Raw genomic sequence first — 21,738 nt, forward strand, 5'->3', positions numbered from 1 at the left:
TGGCTGCCACCGCCCCGCCCCTCGCCGCCCCGCCCCTCGCCGCCCCTCCCCTCGCCGCCCCGCCCCTCGCCGCCCCGCCTCGCGGAAGGGAAAGCGAAAGCGGCAGCGGCGGCGGCCGGGGAGGGCGAGTGGTGCGCGGGGCCTGACGGCATCGGGGCGATTTTTTCGTGGCGGTCGCCGGTGTTGTGGGGGCCGGGACGTAGGTGCTGTCTGCTGGGGGAAGGGGCTCGGTTAGCGGGGAAGGAAGGGGCTCGGTAGCGGGGAAGGAAGGGGCTCGGTAGCGGGGAAGGTACCGCTGCCCGCTGGGGACGGAGAGGGGGGAGCCGGTACGGGGCGGCGGCGCCGGGAGGGCGCTGCCCCGGGGGACACGGGGGACGAGGGACGGGGGACGGGGCGCTGACGGGTCTGCCTCGGTGCTGGTGTCCCGCGCCGCCCCTGGGCGTGCTCGGTCCTGGGATGCGGGGCGGGCCCTGCGGGGAACTGGAAAGCGAAACCCGGCGGCGGTGGCGCGGGCGGGGCCGTGGCTCCTCTGGCGTGAGGGGCGCCGAGCCCAGCCGCACCGAGCACTGAGCAACGTCCTCGTCCCGCAGAGCCGCGACGCCCCGCAGAGGAGCCAGCGGCCGGAGCGATGGAGGGGGCCGGGCGGGGGCCTGGTCTCCGGCTGCCCCGCGCGGGACGGAGAGGTGAGCGTCGCCCGGCTGCCGCAGAGCTAAGGCTGCGTGTGGGCTGGGGGTGGTGCGGGGGGAAATGCTCCTTCCCTGCCTGCGCGCGGTGCAGCTTCCTCTCGGCTGCACGCTACTGCGTTTACTTAATTATCTAGCCTCTCACTGGAGCCCACAAAGCAACGATGTACTGCAGCGGTCTCTCTGCTAACTGATACTGCTAGTGGTCAGTGCCCTTCGAGCGTTCTGCTGAGCGTGTGAGGAAGGCTACGCAGCCTATGCTTCCTGCTACTGCGACAGGCTGGGTCTTGTGCAGAAGGTTGCGTTTTAACTGTGCGATTTGAAGTCAGTTGCTACTGCCTTGGTAGTCATGTCAAAGACAGCTAACTCTCAAGGAAAGCCTGTCCCATGTAGGATACGTCATCATTGGCCTCCCTTAATTCTGTTTTGTGGAAAAGGGTTTATTTTCTCAGTGACTTCCCAGCTTCACAACTGGAGTGGGCTCTAGATATGGTACTCTTTAGCAGTCATGAAAAGGATTATAAGGGAAATACTGAGGGTCTGGATATAAGTGAAATGCTAGTTTTCTAATGTGGTGCAAGACGCCCAAAATATGCTGACAAGCAGGCCAAAATACTTATACTCTCGTGTTGGGAGGCAGGTTAATATGGTCATTATAATTAACAAATGTCTTTTTTTTTTTTTTCTTTTAAGGGCATGCAGGTCGCTGGGATACTGGGTTTATACAACAAGGGAGAAACAGAATAAACAATGTGTCAGGCCAGACTCATAAAACAGTAGCTCAGGCAGGGGAAAATCCCCAAGCCAGTAATTATACTCTTCTACTTGGGCAAAGAGAAGAGAGATCTGAATATTTCTTCAGTCAAGGAAGAAGAAACCAAGGTGGACAAACCAACAGTGGAGCCACAGGACATTGGAATGAACAGGAAAATGAGGGGAGAGGAAAGTGGTATCAAGGTGGACAAACACACGAGAGGGCCAGAGGACCCTGGAATGAGCAAGAAAATGAGGGTAGAAGAAGGAGGCATCAAGGTGGACAAGCATATGATAGAGACAGAGGACTCTGGAACGAACAAGATAATGAAGGTAGGGTAAGGAGATATCAAGGTGGACAGGCATATGAGAGGGCCGGGGGACCCTGGAACACGCAAGAAAATGAGGTTAGGGGAAGGCGCTATCACAGTGGACAAGCACTATCTGGACAAGCCCAGGAAGATGCTAGAGGGCTGAGGAATGGACAGGAAAATGAAGGGAAAGGAAGGAGGATACAACTCAGGAGGAGTATGCACTTCTACCAGAAACCTACCCCAGGTGGTGCTCAGCTCAGTGAGCAGCCTCAGCAAGTCAAAAAGATTGGCTACAAATTCCTAGAAGGTCTCCTACAGAAAGACCCTTCTGAAGTTGTCATCACACTTGCCTCAAGTTCAGGTTTGAAGGAACTTCTTTCCCAAACCGCTATGAAACCCAGTTTTGTTCAGCTCATTTGTCAGGTGCTTCGAAAAGCATGCAGCTCTCGAATGGATAGACAAAGTGTTCAGCAACTTCTTGGAGTGGTGAAGGAGTCCAACTTTCTCAAGATCTGTCTGCCACAATATGTGTCTGACATGGTAACAGAAGCAGTTCCTGCTGTCCGACATCAGTATCCTGAACATATTGGCAACATCATTTTGCTGCTTCAGGACCTAATCAGTATTTTCCCAGCTAGTTCTGTGCAGAAAATCTCCATTCTCTTAACAGTCTTGCCAGCATCCATAAATGCCTTGCGAGCTGCTGGTGTGGACATCACGGAAGAAACAGAGAAGAACCTAAATAAAGTCCAGATGCTTGTGCAGCACCTGCAAGAGAAGAGACGTGAAGGCACACTGAGGGCTGATAACTATACTCTTATGCAGCCTCAGGCTGGCGGTCAAGAAGAAACCTATCGTACAATGACCATTTATCCAACATATAATGAGGTACACCATGATGAGAAACCCTTTCTACGTCCCAATATTGTTTCTGGAAGATATGAGAGCACCAGCATTTATCTTGACACTCATTTCCGGCTTTTGAGGGAAGACTTTGTAAGACCTTTAAGGGAGGGTATCTCAGAACTTTTGCAGAGCTTTGAGGACAAAGGTTTGAGGAAGAAAAAATTTGATGATATCAGGATCTACTTTGACACGCGGATTATTGCCCCACTCTGCTCCCCAACTGGTGTCGTTTACAAGGTTCAGTTTGACACAAAGCCATTGAAGTTTGTGCGATGGCAGAACTCCAGACGGTTGCTATATGGATCCCTGGTCTGCATGTCTAAAGATCACTTTGAAACATGCCTGTTTGCCACTGTTTCTAATCGGGATAGTACAGATCTTGCCGAGGGAATTGTAGAGCTATGTTTTAATGCACAGAGCCAAGCACTGCTGGCAGAGGTTCGTCCCTCAGACTCCTTCCTCATGGTAGAGACAACTGCCTACTTTGAGGCATATCGGCATGTGTTAGAAGGGTTACAGGAAATCCAGGAGGAAGATATCCCGTTCCAGAAGTACATTGTGGAATGTGATGCACAGGTGAAGGAGCCAATGTACCTTACAGTGGATACTACATACAACTTTGCACCCTTGACAGAAGATCCCCTGGCAGATGAAGAGAGAGCTCCTGATGGTCTGAGAAGGCAAAGCGTCCGTGTTCTAGATCACAACCAGTGGCCTTCAATGGAAACCTTGGGACTAGATGAGTCCCAGATGGAGGCATTGAGACTTGCACTCACCAAGGAGCTGGCTATTATCCAAGGACCCCCTGGGACTGGTGAGAAACATTTGCTTTAAGTCTCTGTCATTTAAGGAGTTCTCCTTGACTTCCTCATTTAGGGAGACTATCTCCAGAAAAAGCCAGCTGCCCTGTGTCCAGAGCTTTAGTTCCATGCCTATTTGATGCTTGAGAAGCCCAGTTATTGTGAGTTGTGGGGAAGAAGGTTAAAATATTCTGAAATACTCATATGAAAATGTTTTCAACTATTTGATGCCACGGTACCTCTTCAACTATTTGATGCCATGGTACCTCTTGCTGCGCAACAGCTCTATTAACCTTTTTAGCAGGTTTGAACACTAAGAATGTTCAGCCCTGATCCTCTGCATGAAGAAAGAATTGCTAGACTAATGGTAATTAATTTAAGTGGTACCTGAATTCAGTAAGCACCACTGTTTGTCTTCTACTAGTACATGAGTGTTTTATATAAAGTCAATTGTCGTGTGTTAAGCTAGCTTCAGTGGCTTGGGAGAAGCAGTGGCAGGAAGAACCCTGCATACAGGGATGGATTACCCTTTTCTGATTCAGATCTTGTTTTACAGGGAAGACTTACGTGGGTTTGAAGATTGTCCAGGCTCTCTTGACCAATAAGCATGTGTGGCAAACGACTGTCCAGAATTCTCCCATCCTTGTAGTCTGTTACACTAACCACGCGCTGGATCAGTTCTTAGAAGGTGAGAGTATCTAGCAAGTATGATGGAACAGAGGGTAGAAATTATACTGTAACTCTTCCTCTGTCCTACCTTTTGTCGTGAAGACTTGCCCTTTTGGCTCTTTCTTGTGATTCTAGCCATATAGATACATAGTAAGAAAACTTCAGACAGACCAGTCCAGTGTGTTGTGTGCAAAGACTGTTCTCCCTACCCTTTATCAGGCTGCACAAAATAGTTAGCCTCTTTAGCACTAATATTTCTTTCTCATTCACAGGAATATACACATTCCAAAAACACGGGATGGTACGTGTTGGGGGGAGAAGTAGCAGTGAGGTCTTGAAGCAATTCACCTTGAGGGAGCTGAGGAAGAAGTGTGAGTTCCGACACAACTTGCCAATGCATCTCCGCAGAGCCTATGTGAATGTACGTATAGAGTTCACTGGAAACGACTGGGTTACCTGTCCATTGGAGAAGCTAACTAAACTTCTTCCAGATCTGTTCTTTCACATTGTCTTACACTGAAGTCAACCTTTTAATTCTTCTTTGTTCACAGTATCATAACTTTTTTGTTCTGCTGTTTCTGAACTCTGTTCTTCTGCATATGTCTTCTCTCTATTATGAGCAGATAACCAGTCAGATGAAGCAGGCTGAGGAAGAGCTCCATAAAGGAGCAAAGCACTTAGAGTGCACAACACATGGAGTGTTGCATGAACGTCACTTGGAAGCCTGCATTGCCCCCCAGCACTGGGACAGTCTGATGAAGGGTCTGGTAAGAGAGGTTCCTTTCTTACAAGTCAAGCAGTCCCCAAGTATACTTACTGCCCTTTCTGCAAATGTGTCTGAGCTTCCCCCAGATATACTTCCTTTAGCCTCACTCAACCACTGGAAAAGAAAAGGAGTGAATAGCAAGCTGTGCCAAAGTGACAGGAAAGTAGAGATAAATTTTGCTCCTTTAAACTGCAGAGATTTCAAGTGATCTTTGTCAGAGTAAAAATACAAGTGCACAAATGAAAGCCTTAACCTGAAGGAGAGGAGGGATGCTATTTCTAGAGATCTGAGGTTGCCTAGACTTCTTGGCTCTGGAGGTCACTTGGTGGACTTGTCCTAATCGTCTTATGCTTCAGGGCGCTGCTTTGTCATCATCCTAAGACTGATGAGGCTAACTGATTTGACTCTTTATATTAGGATCATGAGGAATTCTACTACAGTGCTGCACAACACTCAGTGATTCTGGAGTGGCTGGGCCTTGGTGTAACTGTCTTTACCCAGAGTGCTGCAGAGGATATAGAGGCTGAGAATCCAGGTAAAAAACAAACAAACAAACATCTTCTGTAGGCATTTGCCTAAGCAGTGTATGCATGCCAGAAAATAGACACTGCTACTTAACAGAGGCTGAAAGATGCATAACGCTGTAAGGCAATGGAAAGATTAACTTTAGTTTCTACACGGTGATCTGCTGCACTGTGATTCTGCTAGAGTGGCTATGACTTGCTGCACTAATTGGTGACTCTTCATAGGTGGTCAGCAGAAGAGAGAGGAGGAGCAGGAAGGTGAAGCAGAAGAGCTGTTGGAGATTCCAGAGGAGGCTGACCTGATTCAGGCTGATAGAGTGATTGAGGATGAAGAGGCAGCAAAGCCTCAGAAGAGGAAGGAGGAAGAGCACAGGGCTGTTCGTGAGCTAGCCAGTGTGTTGTTGGCTATGAAGCTGGAGAACGAAGAAGAAGGAACAGCCCAGCCACAACAGAAGACTGTGCAGTGGGAGGTAACTGTATACACTAGTATACTGTGTCTCTGCTTGATTGTGTAATAACATGGGCATGCTAATACAGAATAATCTTTGTGTTTTAACTGCTTATTTTGGGGTGGGGGCCTATTTCCCTCCCTCCCCCCTTCTCTCTAGATAACTGCTACCCAGAGGAAGAAAATGAAACAGAAGATGAGGGTTGAGCTCTGTAAACTGAGTGCAATGACGGAGTTAGAGGCCAAATCTATTCAGGATCTGTGGCAACTAGACCTGAGCTCTCGCTGGAGGCTTTACAGGTGACAAATATGTTCTACAGGGTCTGTCAAGCAAATGTGTCATAAGACTGTTAGAGTTCACAAACTCTTAGCAAGCTGAGGTATTTCTGTCCATACTTGTTCAGTTCATTATCTGAACATGTTTTCCTGTAAGATATTTGCTTTTATCCTGCCTACATTGGCAGGACAATGCTGTCATCTCCACTGTGTGTGTTGGGGACTGAGTAAAGATGCTAGTCATCTCTTGCAGAAAAAGCACGGAAGTTCTGATCTGAACCCACCCAAAACTTCTAGGTCACTGTGCTGCTTCTCTTGCTGTGTGTGGTAACAGCTCTTTCTTCTCAGGCTTTGGCTGCAGACCTATCAGGGGTTAATACGAAGGAGGATTCTTCAGCATGAACAGCAGTACCAGGCAGCAGCAGAAAGGCTAGCAGAACTAAGGCTGCAAGAAGATCTGTGCATTCTCAAGGAGGCTAAAGTTGTGGGGATGACGACTACAGGTGTGCAGCGGTTGGGATGCAAACCAGCATTGCACTGTCTCCATTAGTAATTACCATTTAGTAATGACTAAAAGATCTTATTGTCAAAAGATTAATATTCTGTGCTGCTTGACAGCCTGGGTCAGGCTCCACGTTAGTTTGCAGCCTTCTTCATTTCTGACTCCCTCTGTGAACATGTCTATCACAAAAAGTTGTCAGTTGGCTGCACAAGCATTTTCTGCACGCTTTTGAGCAGCATTATTTTAATAGTAATGCTCCATTTCTTGTGCCTCAGTTAAACACAGTTCATGTCTCTGATATCTCCACATCACTTTTTGGTGAGCAGAGGCAGCATAAGTCTTGTAATATCACCCTTTGGGAAGACAGTTTTGGGTTTTTATGTGTGGTGATCGATGTGTTCTGGATGTATTTTATGTCTGAAGAGAGAGTTAGGAAAGGGCCAAGGCAGGTGTAGCATTCTAATCCCCACCTCTCTTTCCTGACTTCTCTGCATATAGAAGTCATCCTTGGAACAGTGCTGTTTTAAAGTCCACATTCCACAAGACTCAGCATTTTGGAATCATGGGAATTTTCTGGAACACACCTTTATACCTTCCTAAAAACTCTTATCATACCACCTGCACGTAACTATACCTGTTAAGACTTATCTTCTCTCCTTTCTCAGGTGCTGCCAAATACCGTCAGATCTTGCAAAAAGTAGAGCCAAGAATTGTAATTGTAGAAGAGGCAGCAGAGGTGCTTGAGGCTCACACTATTACTACTCTTAGTAAAGCTTGCCAGCATCTCATTCTCATTGGAGATCACCAGCAGGTAATATCCATGGCAGATGCCTCTAACTGTTGTGCAAATAAATTAGAATACTTTAACCAAACATGTTTGGCAAACACCAAAACTTACTGCTTCTCAGTTTCCATGGATATCACAGGTCTTGTCTCCTTTGATTATGGAGCAGAGTTACTGGGGGACTTTTTTTTTTAGTTTAACTGACACAACTTGACATGTGCTCCAATCCACTTCAGTTATGACAGTACATAACTTTGTTATTTAGCACTTCTGCAAGAATCCAGTCTCTGGCCTTTCTGTTGAGAAAAGCCCAGCGACAGGAAAAATAGATAAGTGAAATCTTACTAATAGGTAAGAGTGCTGTTAAAATGGACCCAATCCCTTCTCTTTCAGCTGCAGCCTAGTGCTAATGTATATGACCTGGCGAAGAACTTCAATCTGGAAGTGTCTCTATTTGAACGGCTGGTGAAAGTTGATTTCCCCTTTGTCCGGCTGAAATACCAAGTAAGGAACAGCTATAAAACGTTTCCTTATTGCATTTGTACTTAGCTTGCTTTAAGTTTATAGTACATCTAAGGCTGCTCTGTGAGCAGAAATATAAAAGCTAAAATAATGTGTTACTTCGTTCCTGAAAGGAATGGTAAGAACTGTCAAACTGTCACAAATGGTATACTATTGTTCAACTAAGTGTCTTATTCGTCAGTGATGTGACCCACAGCACTGTGGTTCCCACAATTTTTAGTGCAGAGAATGTAACTTATTGTGGCATCCAAAACTGTTCTAGAACTGTGGAGACAGAATCTTTTTGAGTTGCCTCCTGTTAAATTGTTGCAGCCATATTTATTGGTGTCTGGAGAAATTAATTCTACCCCCAGAAGTCCTGTATTAAAATTGCCTGGAACAGCTGGTTAGGGGTTAGGGTGAGGTGCTGGCTTTTGTTACTAGAATGCTGTTGTTGTTAGATTTGCACTGAAACCAGTATTCTTATTACAACCCTGCAAAATGACTTTATTGAAGGTACTCTGATACCGTTTAGCTGTGATTGCTGGTGGTGGTGGCAGCAAGGGTGAGATAGGAGGCACTCTATTCTTGGCTTGTCTTCACCCTTGTCTTGTATTTAGCTATTGTCTGTACAGTGGAAAAACAGATTATTGGAAGGGAAATCGGGTGCTCCTTCCTCAAGACTGATGCAGCTGCTTTGTGTTTCAGCACCGCATGCGTCCTGAAATTGCCCAGCTTCTCAGTCCTCATATATACCAGGAACTGGAAAACCATCCCTCTGTCTTGAAGTATGAGAACGTAAAAGTGAGTTTTCAGTAGTACAAGCACTTTCTCTTGCCCCTGTTACTGGTTAAAATAAGTTACCGTAAAATGTAGCGTTAAAAGATTCCAACTTCTAAATCAAGTTCATCTACTGAAATAGATGAAGGAGATGTGGGATATAGAAATAGGCAAGTAATTTGTAGCTCTTCTGGTATTACTGATGGCAGACACTGGAAATGGATCCAATATTGATGATTATAAAAGAACAGTGAAATATGGAAGGACCAAAAGAATTACAGGAGATTGAAACCTAGGAGTAAATCTTAAATTATGCCTCCAGTGTCTCATTTATGAAACTCCAGTGTAAGACAGGTGACTTCACTACTGGAATCTTCCTTCCCTGAGTTCTTTGTTTGGGCTTTTTACCAATACACAGCATCTGCAAGCAAGATCTATGCAGTATAAAAGTATAAAGCAATCTTTTATCGATTAACATGCATAATAAGCATCTAGAATTTAATGAACTGAAAGCATTAGTATGCTTGCCACACCATAAGACACTTGAAGAGTCTTTGCTGTTGTCACGTAGGCATCAGTCAGTAGGGTCAGCCTCTGCTTCTTCCTTAATATTATTGTTTTTATCTTTCACTAATTCCCTTTCTTCTGAGTTTTATTTTTCCCCATCCTAATTATGACTTCATATCTTCCCATGTTAGTGCTTTTATTCCATCTTTGAACTATTGTTAATTGTATCACTGTCTATAACTTTACCTTTCTTATCTTGCATAGCCCTGTTCTGTAGGCTTGTTTACAATACTGTTGTAACTAACTTCCTCAGAAGTCTGAGCCAAAGTTACACTGCTCTGCTGTATCAGAGTTAGGCTTTAAATTCCTGAAATAAGTGACTGGATACCTTTTGGAAAAATAATTTGATGTGGTTATAGAGAGGATTACAGTAGCTTAGCCTACCTGCATCTTTCATAATGAGAAGACATTACTAGTTATTTTAAAGCATGTTTTTTGCTAGTCAGTTTTAGACATGTGATAAGCTCTGTGCACTGCTAACTCCCTATGTTTTCTCCATGTGTTCCAAATAAGTTTTTATTCACACCATGAATCCAAAACAGAACTGTGGTGATTTGGGAAATGTTATAAGAACCTAATCTTTTCTTTTCCACAACCTGAAAGCATACTGTAGAAATAACTCTGAAAAAAGATGGGGAATAAAATGATCCACAAGAACAGATGTCATATTAGGATACTGAAATGTCATTAATAAGCTGAAATATCATTAATAGGTTTAGGTTTCCATAACATTCATCAGAGGTGACTAAGAAAATTGCCCAAGTATGCAGTAACTACATATTTCTTGAGTCATCTTCTTAGTAGATAATCAGGAACATAGAAACAGACCATAGTAACAGAAGCTAGAATTCTGCTTCTAAAATTCTTTCTGTTTCCTCTTGTTTCAGGGAGTCTTATCTAACCTCTTCTTTGTGGAGCATGACTTTCCTGAGCAAGAGATTCAAGAAGGGAAAAGCCATCAGAACCCACATGAGGCTCGGTTTGTGGTGGAACTGTGCAAGTACTTCTTGTGTCAGGATTATCTACCTTCTCAGATCACCATTCTCACTACTTATACTGGGCAGCTTTTCTGTTTGCGCAAGCTCATGCCAGCCAAGACTTTTGCAGGTGTGAAGGTTTATGTAGTGGATAAATACCAGGGAGAGGAGAATGATATTATCCTGCTATCACTTGTGCGGAGCAACAAAGAGGAGAGAACTGGATTCTTGCAGATCCCTAATCGGATATGTGTAGCGTTATCCAGAGCTAAAAAAGGACTGTATTGTATTGGGAATATGAGAATGCTAGGTAAAGTTCCTCTCTGGAGCAAGATCATTCACACCTTGCGGGAGAAAGGCAACATTGGCCGCTCACTGACCCTTTGCTGTCAAAACCACCCTGAGACCAAGACGCTGGTATCTACAGCAGCAGACTTCAGCAAAGTCCCAGAAGGAGGCTGTAGTCATCCCTGTGAATTTAGGTTGAGTTGTGGCCACGTTTGCACAAGGGCATGTCACCCCTATGACACTCAGCACAAAAAGTATCAGTGTCTGAAGCCTTGTCAAAAGGTGCTTTGTACAAAGGGACATCGCTGCCAACAGTCATGTTATGAGCCATGTGGACCATGCATGGTGATAGTAGAGAAAACTATTTCAAAGTGTGGTCACCTGCAGATGGTGCCGTGTTCTTGTCCAGATAGTGAGTTTGTCTGCCAAGAACCTTGCCAGAAAAAGCTGAACTGTGGGCATACATGCAACAGATTCTGTGGCCAGGAATGCACTACACGGTGTCCTGAACTGGTTAAAGTCACATTGCAATGTGGCCACACCCAGAAAGTTAAATGTTGGATCACTGAAGAGATGAAACATGGGAAACCTGTTGAATGTAAAACTAAGTGTTCTGTCACACTGGAGTGTGGTCATGCATGCTCAGGTTCCTGTCATACCTGCTTTGAAGGAAGATTTCATAAGCCATGTAGCAGCCCATGCAAGCGCTTCTTGGTCTGCTCCCACAAGTGTCAGCAGCCTTGTACTGTAGAATGTCCTCCCTGTCAGCTTGACTGTCAGAACCATTGTGTTCACAGCAGGTGTAAAAAGAAATGTGGAGAGCGCTGTTTTCCATGTGTAGAACCATGTGAGTGGCGGTGCCAGCACTATCAGTGTACCAATCTTTGCAGTGAACCATGTAATAGGCCTCGCTGTGATGTACCATGTACTAAGTTGCTGCGATGTGGACATCCTTGTATTGGATTGTGTGGAGAGCCCTGCCCAAATAAGTGCCTTGTTTGTGACCATGAGGAGGTCACTCAGATCTTTTTTGGCTTTGAGGAAGACCCAGATGCTCGATTTGTACAGCTTGAAGACTGTGGCCATGTCTTTGAGTCCCAGGGCCTTGACCATTATATGGATGAAGATGATGATGTTGTCAAGCTGAAGGTATGTCCTGTCTGTCAGACACCAGTCAGAAAGAATTTGAGATATGGTACCATTGTGAAAAGGCGGCTGGATGAGATAGAGAAGGTGAAAGAGAAAATCCAAGGCCCAGCACAGGAAATCGAGTCTAGCAGACAAAGACTACAGGCTGCACTCATAGGGAATGCTGTTCTGCAGAGGAATCTACCCCATAAGTACTTCATGTTGGAAGATAAACTAAAAGCTTCTGATCTCTCTATAAAGAGTATTGGACTAATTGAGAACCAGCTTAACTTCTACAAGCGTGTAGCTGACCTAACTGATTCTATGAGCAAAATTGATGTGAATGAGCGGAAAGGCCTGAAAAAGCGGCTGGATGAAGTCCAGGAGTGGCTGGATATGCCACGCATCAGCTTTACAGGGCAGGAGCTCTCTGACCTGCAAGCTGAGATCCAAAGACTGACTTTTCTACAGAGCCTCTTGTCAAGGTGCAAAAGCGCAAGTGGGATGATCACCACGGCCCTCGCAGCAGAGATTGCCTGTGTACGTGAGATCTTGGAAGGGACAAAAAAGTTCACAGAGGCTGACGAAGCTGCAGTGAAGGCTCAACTGGAGAGGCTCTGCACCGCCTTGCCTGTGTCGGGGCTGGGGATCTCTGAAGCTGAGCGGGTGCAGATTGTCCGTGCCATAGGCTGTCCCCGTGGCCACTGGTTCAAGTGCAGAAACGGGCATATCTATGTGATTGGGGAGTGCGGGGGGGCGATGGAGAGGAGTAAGTGTCCCGAATGCCACGCGGTCATCGGGGGCACAAACCACGCTCTGGACAGCACCAACAGCCTTGCCCCCGAGATGGACGGAGCGACCCACGCAGCCTGGTCCGAGACAGCCAACAACCTGCTCAACTTCGAGGAGCTGCGGCTGCTGCTGTAGCTGGGCGGCCGTCCCCGCTTCTCGCACGCCCCCGCTCGCGGACACGGCGTCGGCTCTCGGGCCCCCAATTAATAAAGTGCACACACGCCGCCCGGCGCTGCCCGCCCGCCTCCTTTGTCCGGGCCGGGAGGGGGCGGCCACGGCTGCGGGCGGGTTGCCGGGAGGGGGTGGGGCCGGGGCCGCCTTTTCCCCTCTGCTTTCCGGAAGCGGATGTGACGCGCAGCAGCTGCCTCAGGGGCCGCGAGGCGGTGGCTGCTCCCCGCAGCCATGGAGGCGCGGGAGGCGCTGCAGGAGCTGCGCGCGGCGCTGCGCGCGGTGCTGGCGCGGGTCAGAGGTGGGGGCCGGGGCCGGGGCCGGGCTGGAGCCGGAGCCGGCTGGGCTGGGCTGGGCTGGGCTGGGCTGGGCTGGGCTGGCTTTCTGCTGGCTGAGGCTTATGTCTGCCTTTACAGAGGGCGAACCGGGCGAAGGCCGAGAGCCGTTCGAGCCCACGCGCTTCTGGGACGCGCTAGGTACGGGCCGGGGGGCGGGCTGGTGCTGCGGGTGCCGGGCTGGGGCGCCGGACGGGGCGGGGGCGGGGCTCCGTGGTGCCGGTCTGTGGCAGGGCTCCAAGCTGCAAGGAGGACTCCAGCCGGGGTTTCTGCACTTGCTCTCGGCTCCAGCCGCCGCGTTGGCGTTGCAGAGCGGTAGGCAGCATGGAACAGTTTTCATAACTATGTTTTTAAAGCTTTTGTCCTCTGTTAAAGCCTTCCAGAACCTTTTGCTGAAGGTGTCCTGGACCAGGAGACTAATGTGATTGTAGATATCAGTACTGGCTAAATAAAAAAAAAATAGAAATGAACAGATACATAAAATATCCAACACGTATGGCATAAATACACCAAGAAAATCTTTGAAGTGGGATTTTAGCTTATGGCTTTTTCATGCTTGGAAAAAAGAAACGGTAATGGAGCAGTAGATGTTAGGGTTAAGTAGCGTCAGAGAAGACATTGCTCTATCTGTTTTGTTCTTTTGTCTTTTACCCAAGATGCTTCCTAATGTCTTGTTCCCACTGTATGCTTTCTAAGGTCAGACATTCAAAGAAACATCACAAGAAGCTACAAAGCTTAGTCTGGCATTCTCGAGGTCTCCACTGCCTTCTGCAGAGGTGAGTAAAAGCCCCCTACAGAGAATGAAATTTCAGCGTATGTGACAAATTTCAGGTATCTCCCAGTTTACTTGACTAAAACAAAGTCTCATTGGGTTCAGCGCAAAAAAAGAACGTCTGTGGGAACTATGTGTTTTAGAGAGTATTTACCAAATTCAATAATTGCCTAGAGAACTAGTTTCAATAACTTAGGGGGACATACCAGATAGACGTATTCTTACACTTTTTTTCTTAAACATCTGCAACTGGTTGCTGACAGAGGCATGATATTGAGCAGTATGGACCTTACTGCTAACAAAGAATGGCAATGTATTTTCTGTTAATTGAGAAAAGTTTAACACGTGGGTGTTTGAAGAAGGAAGAAAAGACCTCCAACTCAGAGTAGTGGTTTAAGCTACTTCTTCCTCTTTTCGCAACCTTTGAACCAGGCTACTCATAGTACATACAGTGAGTTTGGAACTCCAGAAAGCTGAGATACTTAAATACTTAATATTAAATATTATATCTTTGAGTTCTGTATTTATTTCTCCATTATTATGACCATAACTATGCTTCCCTCCCTTTTCCCTTTTTTTTTTTTTTTTTTTTTTTTTAACAAAGTAATGCGGATGGGATTGTTCATGAGACTTTCCTAATAAAGTGTGGCCATGTGATGTTGATACTTTTGCCTACCTGTTTTCAGAATTGTCAGAAGCTGAGCGAAGATGTCCAAAATGCCATTCTTGCAGTTGCCACAGTGTACTACTGGCTCCCCAAGGGCCAAGGTGAGATAGTAACAGCAGGATAGTGCCAATTCCTTCACCACTATATAAAGAAACCCAATATTTCAAATCATAGTAGAAGATCAGGCATCTACAGGAAAGCAAGCTAACATGAGCGGAGTCCCATTGTCAGCTATTCTACAGACTTGCAACGTGGTTACAAGTGAACCACTTGACCATCTAATTCTGCAGATTTCAATCTGTGAATGAGTGATAATGTAGTAAGTGGTATAGTTGTTTGAGCATTCATAGTTATAAAGTGTTGATAGCTTTGTCCAAAGCCCTTTTGGAACTGGAGAAGGTATATTGCTTCCTTCAAAAATACCTGCAACTTTATATTGTGTATCTGCACAAACAGAGCATTCTGTATGTTCATCTGTGTCTGTTTCTGTCAGTGCTCTTTGTGGCAACATTCTTGCTGTTTCTTAATCTCAACCAGGTACTACTCTTCGGAAGATGGTACGAGATGCTACCACTGAAGTAGTGGAAGGAATGATCCAACTCACAGAAACTATTCTCATTTCTCCATTGGAGAGGTAGTAACTTTCCATTAAGAAGAAAGAAAAAGCTACAAATACCTTGTAGGGGGCAGCAAGTGCAGACTTGGGGAAGCACCCTAAGGCAAGTGGGAAGGCAGGAGCTGAGCACTGTTATGAGGCAGGCAAAGGCAGCAGCTTCACCAAGAAGGGCCCATTCCTCCAATATCTGAGTGAGCAGAGCAGTGCTGGTGAGGGTAGACAAATGTAGTTGAGAGTCGAAATCACTGGACAAGTCCATAGCAACAACATCAAGCTGGAAAGTTAGGCCAGAAAAGTCAGGATCAGATTTGGAGAGAGTAACGAGCACCAGACACCATCCAGTGATTGCCCAGCAAGTCCATTCAAGTGATATAACCTCAGAGTAAAATAAATTTTACTGTGTATAAAGCACAGTGTTCTAATAACTCCTACTGAGTTTAGTTATTAATTGGAACAAAAATCAGGAGCTCCTTAAAAAGACCTCTGAAGATGGTCTTTTGTAACATCCTTACATTCTTATTGATGCTTTCCATAGAGCACAAGAATTCTCCATCCCCCTCCCCTGTGTCAGAAAGCGAGCAGGGAGGGCAGAAAACTGGGCTGACTGAGCAAGGACCTGTTGGTTAAACTGAAGCACAGGAAGGAAATGCACAGGCAGTGGAAGCAGGGACAGATGGCCAGGGAAGAGTACAGGGATGCTGTTCATACATGCAGGGATGGGATCAGGAAGACCAAGGCACAGGTGGAACTGAGTTTGACAAGGGGGTGGAAAAAATAACAAGAAGGGGTTCTGTAGGTACATTGCTCAGAAAAGAAAGGTGAAGGAGAGTGTGCCCCCTCCAATGGATGCAAAGGGTGAACTGGTAATGACAGAGAAGGAGAAGGCTGAGGTACTCAACAACTTCCTTGCCTCTGTCTTCACTGCCATTCAGGTTTCCCATGTCTCATTTCCCTAAACCGGAAGATGACTGGGGTAGAAAAGTCCCTCTCACTGTAAAAGAAGAGCAGGTTTGAGACTGCCTGATGACACTGAGCAAATACAAATTTGTTGGGCCTGATGACGTGCATCTCAGGGTCCTGAAGGAACTGGCTGATGGAGTCACCAAGCTACCTACCATTATATTTGAAAAGCCCTGGCAGTCAGGTGAAATCCCTGGTGACTGGAAAAAGGGAAACATCATTCCCATTTCAAAAAGGGTAGAAAGGAAGACCTGGGGACCTACAGACTGGTGAGCCTCACCTCTGTGCCTGGCAAGATAATGGAACAGATCCTCCTGGAGGCAATACTAAGGCACACGAATGCCAAGGAGGCGATCTGGAATAGCGAGCATGCTTCAGCAAGGGCTCTTCGTGCCTGACCAATTTGGTGGCCTTTGATTATGGAGTGACTGCATCAGTCAACAAGGGAAGATTGACCGAAGTCATCTATCTGGACTTGTGTAAGGCCTTTGACATGATCCCACATGACATCCCAATCTCCAAATTGGAGGGATATGGATTTGAAGGCTGGACCATTCAGTGGATAAGGAATTAGCTCAATGGCTGCACCCAGAGAGTAATGGCCAATGGTTCTATGTCCAGGTGGAGGCTGGTGACGAGCGGTGTCCCTCAGGGGTCTGTGCTGGGACCAGTATTGTTTAATATCTTTATCAACGACATAGACAGTGGGATTGAGTGCACCCTCAGCAAGTTTGCAGATGACACTAAGCTGAGTGGTGCAGTTGATAAAACAGAAGGAAGGAATATCCTCCAAAGGGATGTGGACAAGCTTGAGAAGTGGGCCCATGTGAACCGAATGACGTTTAAGTGTAAGGTGCTGCACCTGGGTCGGGGCAATCCCAGGCATGAGTACAGACTGAGAAGAATACATTGAGAGCAGCCCTGTAGACAAAGACTTGGGAGTTCCAGTGGACAAAAAGCTTGACATGAGCCAGCAGTGTGTGTTTGCGGCCCAGGAGGCAAACTACATCCTGGGCTGCATCAAAAACAGTGTGACCAGCAGGTTGAGGAAAGTGATTGTCCCCCTCTACTCTGCCCTTGTGAGGGCATGCTGTCATTCTTGCAGTGCTGTGAGGGCTCTGCCACTTGGAGTACTGCATCCAGGTCTGGAACAGGACCCAGCACGGGAAGGATGTTGATCTGTTACAACAGGTCCAGAGGAGGGCCACAAAGACGATCAGAGGGCTGGAGCACCTCTCCTATGAAGGAATTTCCATGAAGGCGATTGATACCATTTGCATTGGCTGGCAGTTTTTGCCTTTGGAGTTAACGTTGTGTGTCATGCGTGATGACTGTGTGACTCTACAGCTAGTTAGTAAACCACTGTGCTTCAGGGGAGGTATTATGCACCCTCTCTTTAATGATAAATGATACTGCCTGTAGTCAAAGATCATTAGCCTCTTCTGATTTGTATAGATTCTGGAAGATTATAATACACCTAAGCACCTTCGGAGGTCTTTGTAAGAGGCTTCTGCTACTTGTTCCAATTAATAACTAGACAGAGTAGGAGTTATTAAAATACCTCTTGCTTTATGTAGACATGAGATACCAGTGACAAGCTGGTTTGCTGACATCTTTCCAGCAGATCCCCTTCTAGTGCGCAGAAAATACAAACAGTATAGCAGGATGGTGCTATTGAACCTGACTTTGAGAGTCTCTGTTTTGTTTCAGCTTGTCTCAGGAACAGCTTATTTCAACTGGTGGTGTGTGGGAAGCATGCGAGCAAGTGTCCAACCTGCCACGAAGTGAGTACTGTATATGCAGAACAATGGAACTAGGATGCGTGATCTTGAAATGTTGATAGTACTTGCGAGGGGCATTTTAGCTAGTAGAATGGAGGCTTACTCATTCTGTAGAACCCTACTGTTCTTTGAAGTGGATAAGCATGGAAGCCTGGTCAAATTCTCTGTATAGCAACAGTGCAGCTCTGAGGTTTGCAAAAAATGTAACCCTATGATCTCAAGATCTCATGGTTGCAGACCTAAGTGAATGTTGTTGGAAGCTGATTTGAATCAGTGCAGCACTACAGTTGTCTTCCTTTATGTTTTGCAGATAACCAGGCAGCAGTTGTGTCAGCTCTCGCTGCTTGTCTGAGTGTGGTCAAGGATGCTCTGGAGGAGATGGAAAATGTAAGGAAGCTCCTAAGCCTTTGAGGAACCTGCAGTGATAGACTGCAGTGATGGTTCGGTGATAGAACACAGGTTTTTTTTTTATGTAGAGGCTTTGATGTAAGTTTGTTCTTATATGACCAAAGTTACTGAGTTGATCTTACTGAGTTTTCAAACCTGAGTCTAGTTTACCTTACATGTGGTTTCCATGAAGCCATATTCTGAACTGTGTGGTTTTAGGTTGGTATAAGAATGGGACTATCTGCCACGTTCTTGCTGTTTGCTGTGTTGAATTAGTTTTTCTTAATACAGTCTTATTAAGATTAACAGAATCAAGCAAATGAGATGCTGGTTGAAGAAGGATTCCTCCATATATTATTTGTTTTCTAGATCGTATTTTACCTTTCCTCCTGGGTATTGATAGAGTGGATGTTAGGTTCTGGGTTTTCAGGGCATCTGTATTCTCAGGCTCTGGTGGAAGGGCAAGACCCCTACAGTGATATCACGGAAGATGAAGATCTTGGCTTTCGGGGCAACAGAGATACCTATTGGTCAGAAGCTGACCGGAAACTGCTTAGCTCCTGCATGGGATTAATAAAGGCTTCCAAAGCTTGCCTGAAGAAAGTCTTGAGCGTAGTGAAGGCTTATGGCAAAGCTGAATCTCCAGAGCAGATTGCTCAGCTGGATGACCTTGCAGACATTGCTAATGAGATCAGTCCAAGGTAAGTAGGTCTCTCCCCATGCTGCGTTCTGCTCCAGAGCAGTCCCTTTCTTTCTTGAGGTCTAGAAAATGGACTAGAAAAAACATTATGATACTTAAGCTGTGACCAGGTGGTGGAAGGGGGTTTGATGGGAAAACTATTATATCATAGGCTGTTGAGAGTTGTGCAGGTTAAGAAAGGAGTATGTGCTGCTGCTTGGGCTGGAGCTGTGACTAGAGATAAGGTGGAAGTGCCACACAGATGCCTGAGAAGGTGGTGAGAAGTATTCAGTGGGAATAACCAAATGTCTCCTTGTCATGCCCTGCTATTCCTGACTTGCACTGTGGAAGTGTTACCAGCAGGTCAAGGGAGGTGATCCTCCCCCTCTGCTTAGCCCTGTTGAGGCCACACCTGGAGTATTATATCCACAAGAGGGACATAAAGCTACTGAAGTGAGTTCAGAGGAGGGCTACAAAGATGATTAGAGGACTGGAGCACCTGTTGTACAAAGACAGGTTGAGAGAATGGCCTGTCTGGCATGGAAAAGAGAAGACTGAGGGGAGACCTCATTAATTACCTGAGGGGCGGGTGTTGAGAGGATGGAGACAGTCTTTTTTCAGTTGTGCCCAGTGACAGGATGAGAGGCAATAAGCACAAACTGAAGCACAGAAGATTCTGGCTGAATAGGAGAGGGCATTTTTACTGGGAGGGTGACAGAGCACCGGAACAGGTTGCCCAGAGAGGTTGTGCAGTTTCCTTCTCTGGAGATATTCAAAACCTGCCTGGATGCCATCCTGTACAATGTGCTCTAGCTGATCCTGCCTGGCAGTGGGGTTGGACTAGATGATCTTCAGAGGTTCCTTCCAACCTCAGCCATTCTGTGGTTCTGTAACTGAGATCTCTGAATTGGGTGATTGGAGGGCTTTCTTTCATTGCACTTCTCTCTTCCATTCTAGTGTTGATGAGTTGGCACTGAGCATGTATCCACCTGTGAACCAGCTGGCCGTGCGACTCAATGTAAGTTTCTACAGCCTGCATGCAGTTCTGCTTGCTTGGCTGTAGGAAAGGGGAGGAAATTAAACTGGGGGAAATTAAATTAGGGGAAATACCTTTGTCAGGGAGACAAGGGTATTAGTTGCTGTCTAAGTAACATGCTCTGGGGAACCAAGAGTCCCCTCTAGTTCTCACACACTCATCTTCTTTTAACTGGAAATGCAGTCCTCATCTTTATTTTGGGGAAATGGCTGTCCACTCTAGCGCTGGCTCTAAACTCTAATCCATAGAGACATCCAGTGACAGTACCTCAGGAAAGTGAAGTGTAAGGCTGCCAATGTGCCTTACATCTACTTTTTTCCATGGGTAATTTAGATTTGCTCAAATAAAATGGTCTAAATTAAAGAAATTAAAAATTTTTACAATGAGCATGGTTAAGCACGTTTCACTTGTTAAGTGAAATAAGCTGCTTAGAGAAATAATGTCCATTGCTTCCGTGAGAAGCAATTTCCATCTTTGGAGATGTTCAAAATTTGGTGGGGCAAGGCTCTGAGCAACTTGACAGAACTATGAGGTTTGCCTTGGTTTGAGCAGGAGGTTGTACTTAGGTGACTTCCAGGGGTCCCTTCCAACCTAAATTAATTATATACTTTCTCATATCTGAAATTCTTTATTCTGGTTTCATACATTTGGCCAGTGGCTTGATTGTTGTTGTTATAATTAATGAAGTATTGCTTAATATCAAATTGTATTACAGTGAGTCACTTATAACTTTATCCCTTACAATGTTACCAAATTCTAATAGACTTACCTTTTAAAGAAAAAAACATACTAATGTATACTTTAAAAAATTATCTGTCTGTATTTTTACCTGTCCCAGTCAGCAACAGGTCAGGCGATACTCCCACCCATGTTAGATGGCTTCCTTTTGCATCACGATCTGTGGCAATTTTACTTATTTTTGGCCATGTCAGGCATTCTTGTACCTTCCCTTTTTTTCTGATATTGCTGGACCCCCTTTTTCCATGTTTGGTGTACTTTACTTCCATTTTGTTTTTTTCTAGGCTGCTAAACTGGCCTCAGTATTAAAGAAAGTCTTAGAGATTACAAAGTGAGTATGAGATACAATTTATAAACATGTGTTGCCTGCTATGGAAGTTGATATCTTTTTGCCTCCTGTCAAAGATGACTCATTTCTAGGCAGCAAACGCTGTCATTTTGGAATAATTCTGATGTTATCCAGTTGTAATGGGATAGGAATAGGATGTCAGGAATTAAAGTGGTTACTGCTGAAGATGGACATATATGTGTCAAAGTTTGGAACTAGAGACATGGATGTTGGTTCTTCCTGGCTCAAAGTACTGTGGAGCTATAATGGACCTGTTTTAATGATGTGGTAACTTGGGACTTCACACTATGTATGTGTTGTGTAGGTTTCCGGATACATAAATGTAAAACCCTCAAGGTGGCCTTCCTAATGAATTTCCTTCACTTTGCAGGACAAGCCATGTCTGTCCACCATCAGAGGAAGGCTGGGTGCAGTTTCTGATTGGTGCAGTAGATCACAACATGGACAAAATCAAGAACTTCACGCAGGGTGAACTTTAGCTCTTCTGTGTCCACATGTGTAGCTGCTACTGGCCCTGATGTATGCTTTTCCAGTGAATCTGGCCGTTCTCCAGCTACAGGGAGAATGATGAGGACAGTGCTCTTAAGAGAGAACTTCAATGCCACCTGGCAAAACTCACAAAAAATCACCCTTTGCAATTGCAGGTGATGTCATTTTGCTTGGACTCTTGGGATGGTGCAGTGCTGAATCTTACTGTTGTGAATGTGCCCAGTTTTTCAGACATTACAACTGCTGTGGGGTTCAAAGAACAATAAAATGCTGCTAGATCTACGTGGTTAGCTGCATCTGTTT

General features: G+C 45.7%; 2 protein-coding genes across 4 annotated transcripts; both read left to right on the forward strand.

Moving 5' to 3' along the window:
- The first annotated feature begins 93 nt into the window (after positions 1 to 93).
- ZNFX1 (zinc finger NFX1-type containing 1) lies at positions 94 to 12,791 on the forward strand. Of its 2 annotated transcripts, none has more exons than XM_084296670.1 (14): positions 94 to 199; positions 591 to 683; positions 1,377 to 3,470; positions 4,013 to 4,144; positions 4,398 to 4,546; positions 4,749 to 4,892; positions 5,309 to 5,426; positions 5,641 to 5,885; positions 6,024 to 6,163; positions 6,488 to 6,642; positions 7,307 to 7,452; positions 7,819 to 7,929; positions 8,635 to 8,730; positions 10,161 to 12,791. In XM_084296670.1, exons 2-14 carry the CDS (start codon positions 629 to 631, stop codon positions 12,591 to 12,593), a joined length of 6,018 nt encoding a protein of 2,005 aa, XP_084152796.1. In that variant the 5' UTR covers positions 94 to 199; positions 591 to 628; the 3' UTR covers positions 12,594 to 12,791. The 2 variants fall into 2 exon arrangements, with proteins under 2 accessions (XP_084152796.1, XP_084152797.1); XM_084296671.1 differs by having other exon boundaries at positions 112 to 203.
- CCNDBP1 (cyclin D1 binding protein 1) lies at positions 12,789 to 21,717 on the forward strand. 2 transcript variants are annotated; one of them, XM_084296690.1, is made up of 11 exons: positions 12,789 to 12,927; positions 13,043 to 13,102; positions 13,658 to 13,737; positions 14,420 to 14,501; positions 14,938 to 15,034; positions 17,687 to 17,760; positions 18,068 to 18,144; positions 18,592 to 18,845; positions 19,781 to 19,841; positions 20,882 to 20,928; positions 21,317 to 21,717. In XM_084296690.1, the coding sequence occupies exons 1-11, from the start codon at positions 12,861 to 12,863 to the stop codon at positions 21,423 to 21,425; spliced, it is 1,008 nt and encodes a 335-aa protein (XP_084152816.1). In that variant the 5' UTR covers positions 12,789 to 12,860; the 3' UTR covers positions 21,426 to 21,717. The 2 variants fall into 2 exon arrangements, with proteins under 2 accessions (XP_084152816.1, XP_084152817.1); XM_084296691.1 differs by lacking the exon at positions 13,043 to 13,102 and having other exon boundaries at positions 12,800 to 12,927.
- The last annotated feature ends 21 nt before the right edge of the window (positions 21,718 to 21,738 follow it).

The sequence above is a fragment of the Netta rufina genome, assembly GCF_964035555.1.
Source record: "Netta rufina genome assembly, chromosome: 16".
Classification (NCBI taxonomy): domain Eukaryota; kingdom Metazoa; phylum Chordata; class Aves; order Anseriformes; family Anatidae; genus Netta; species Netta rufina.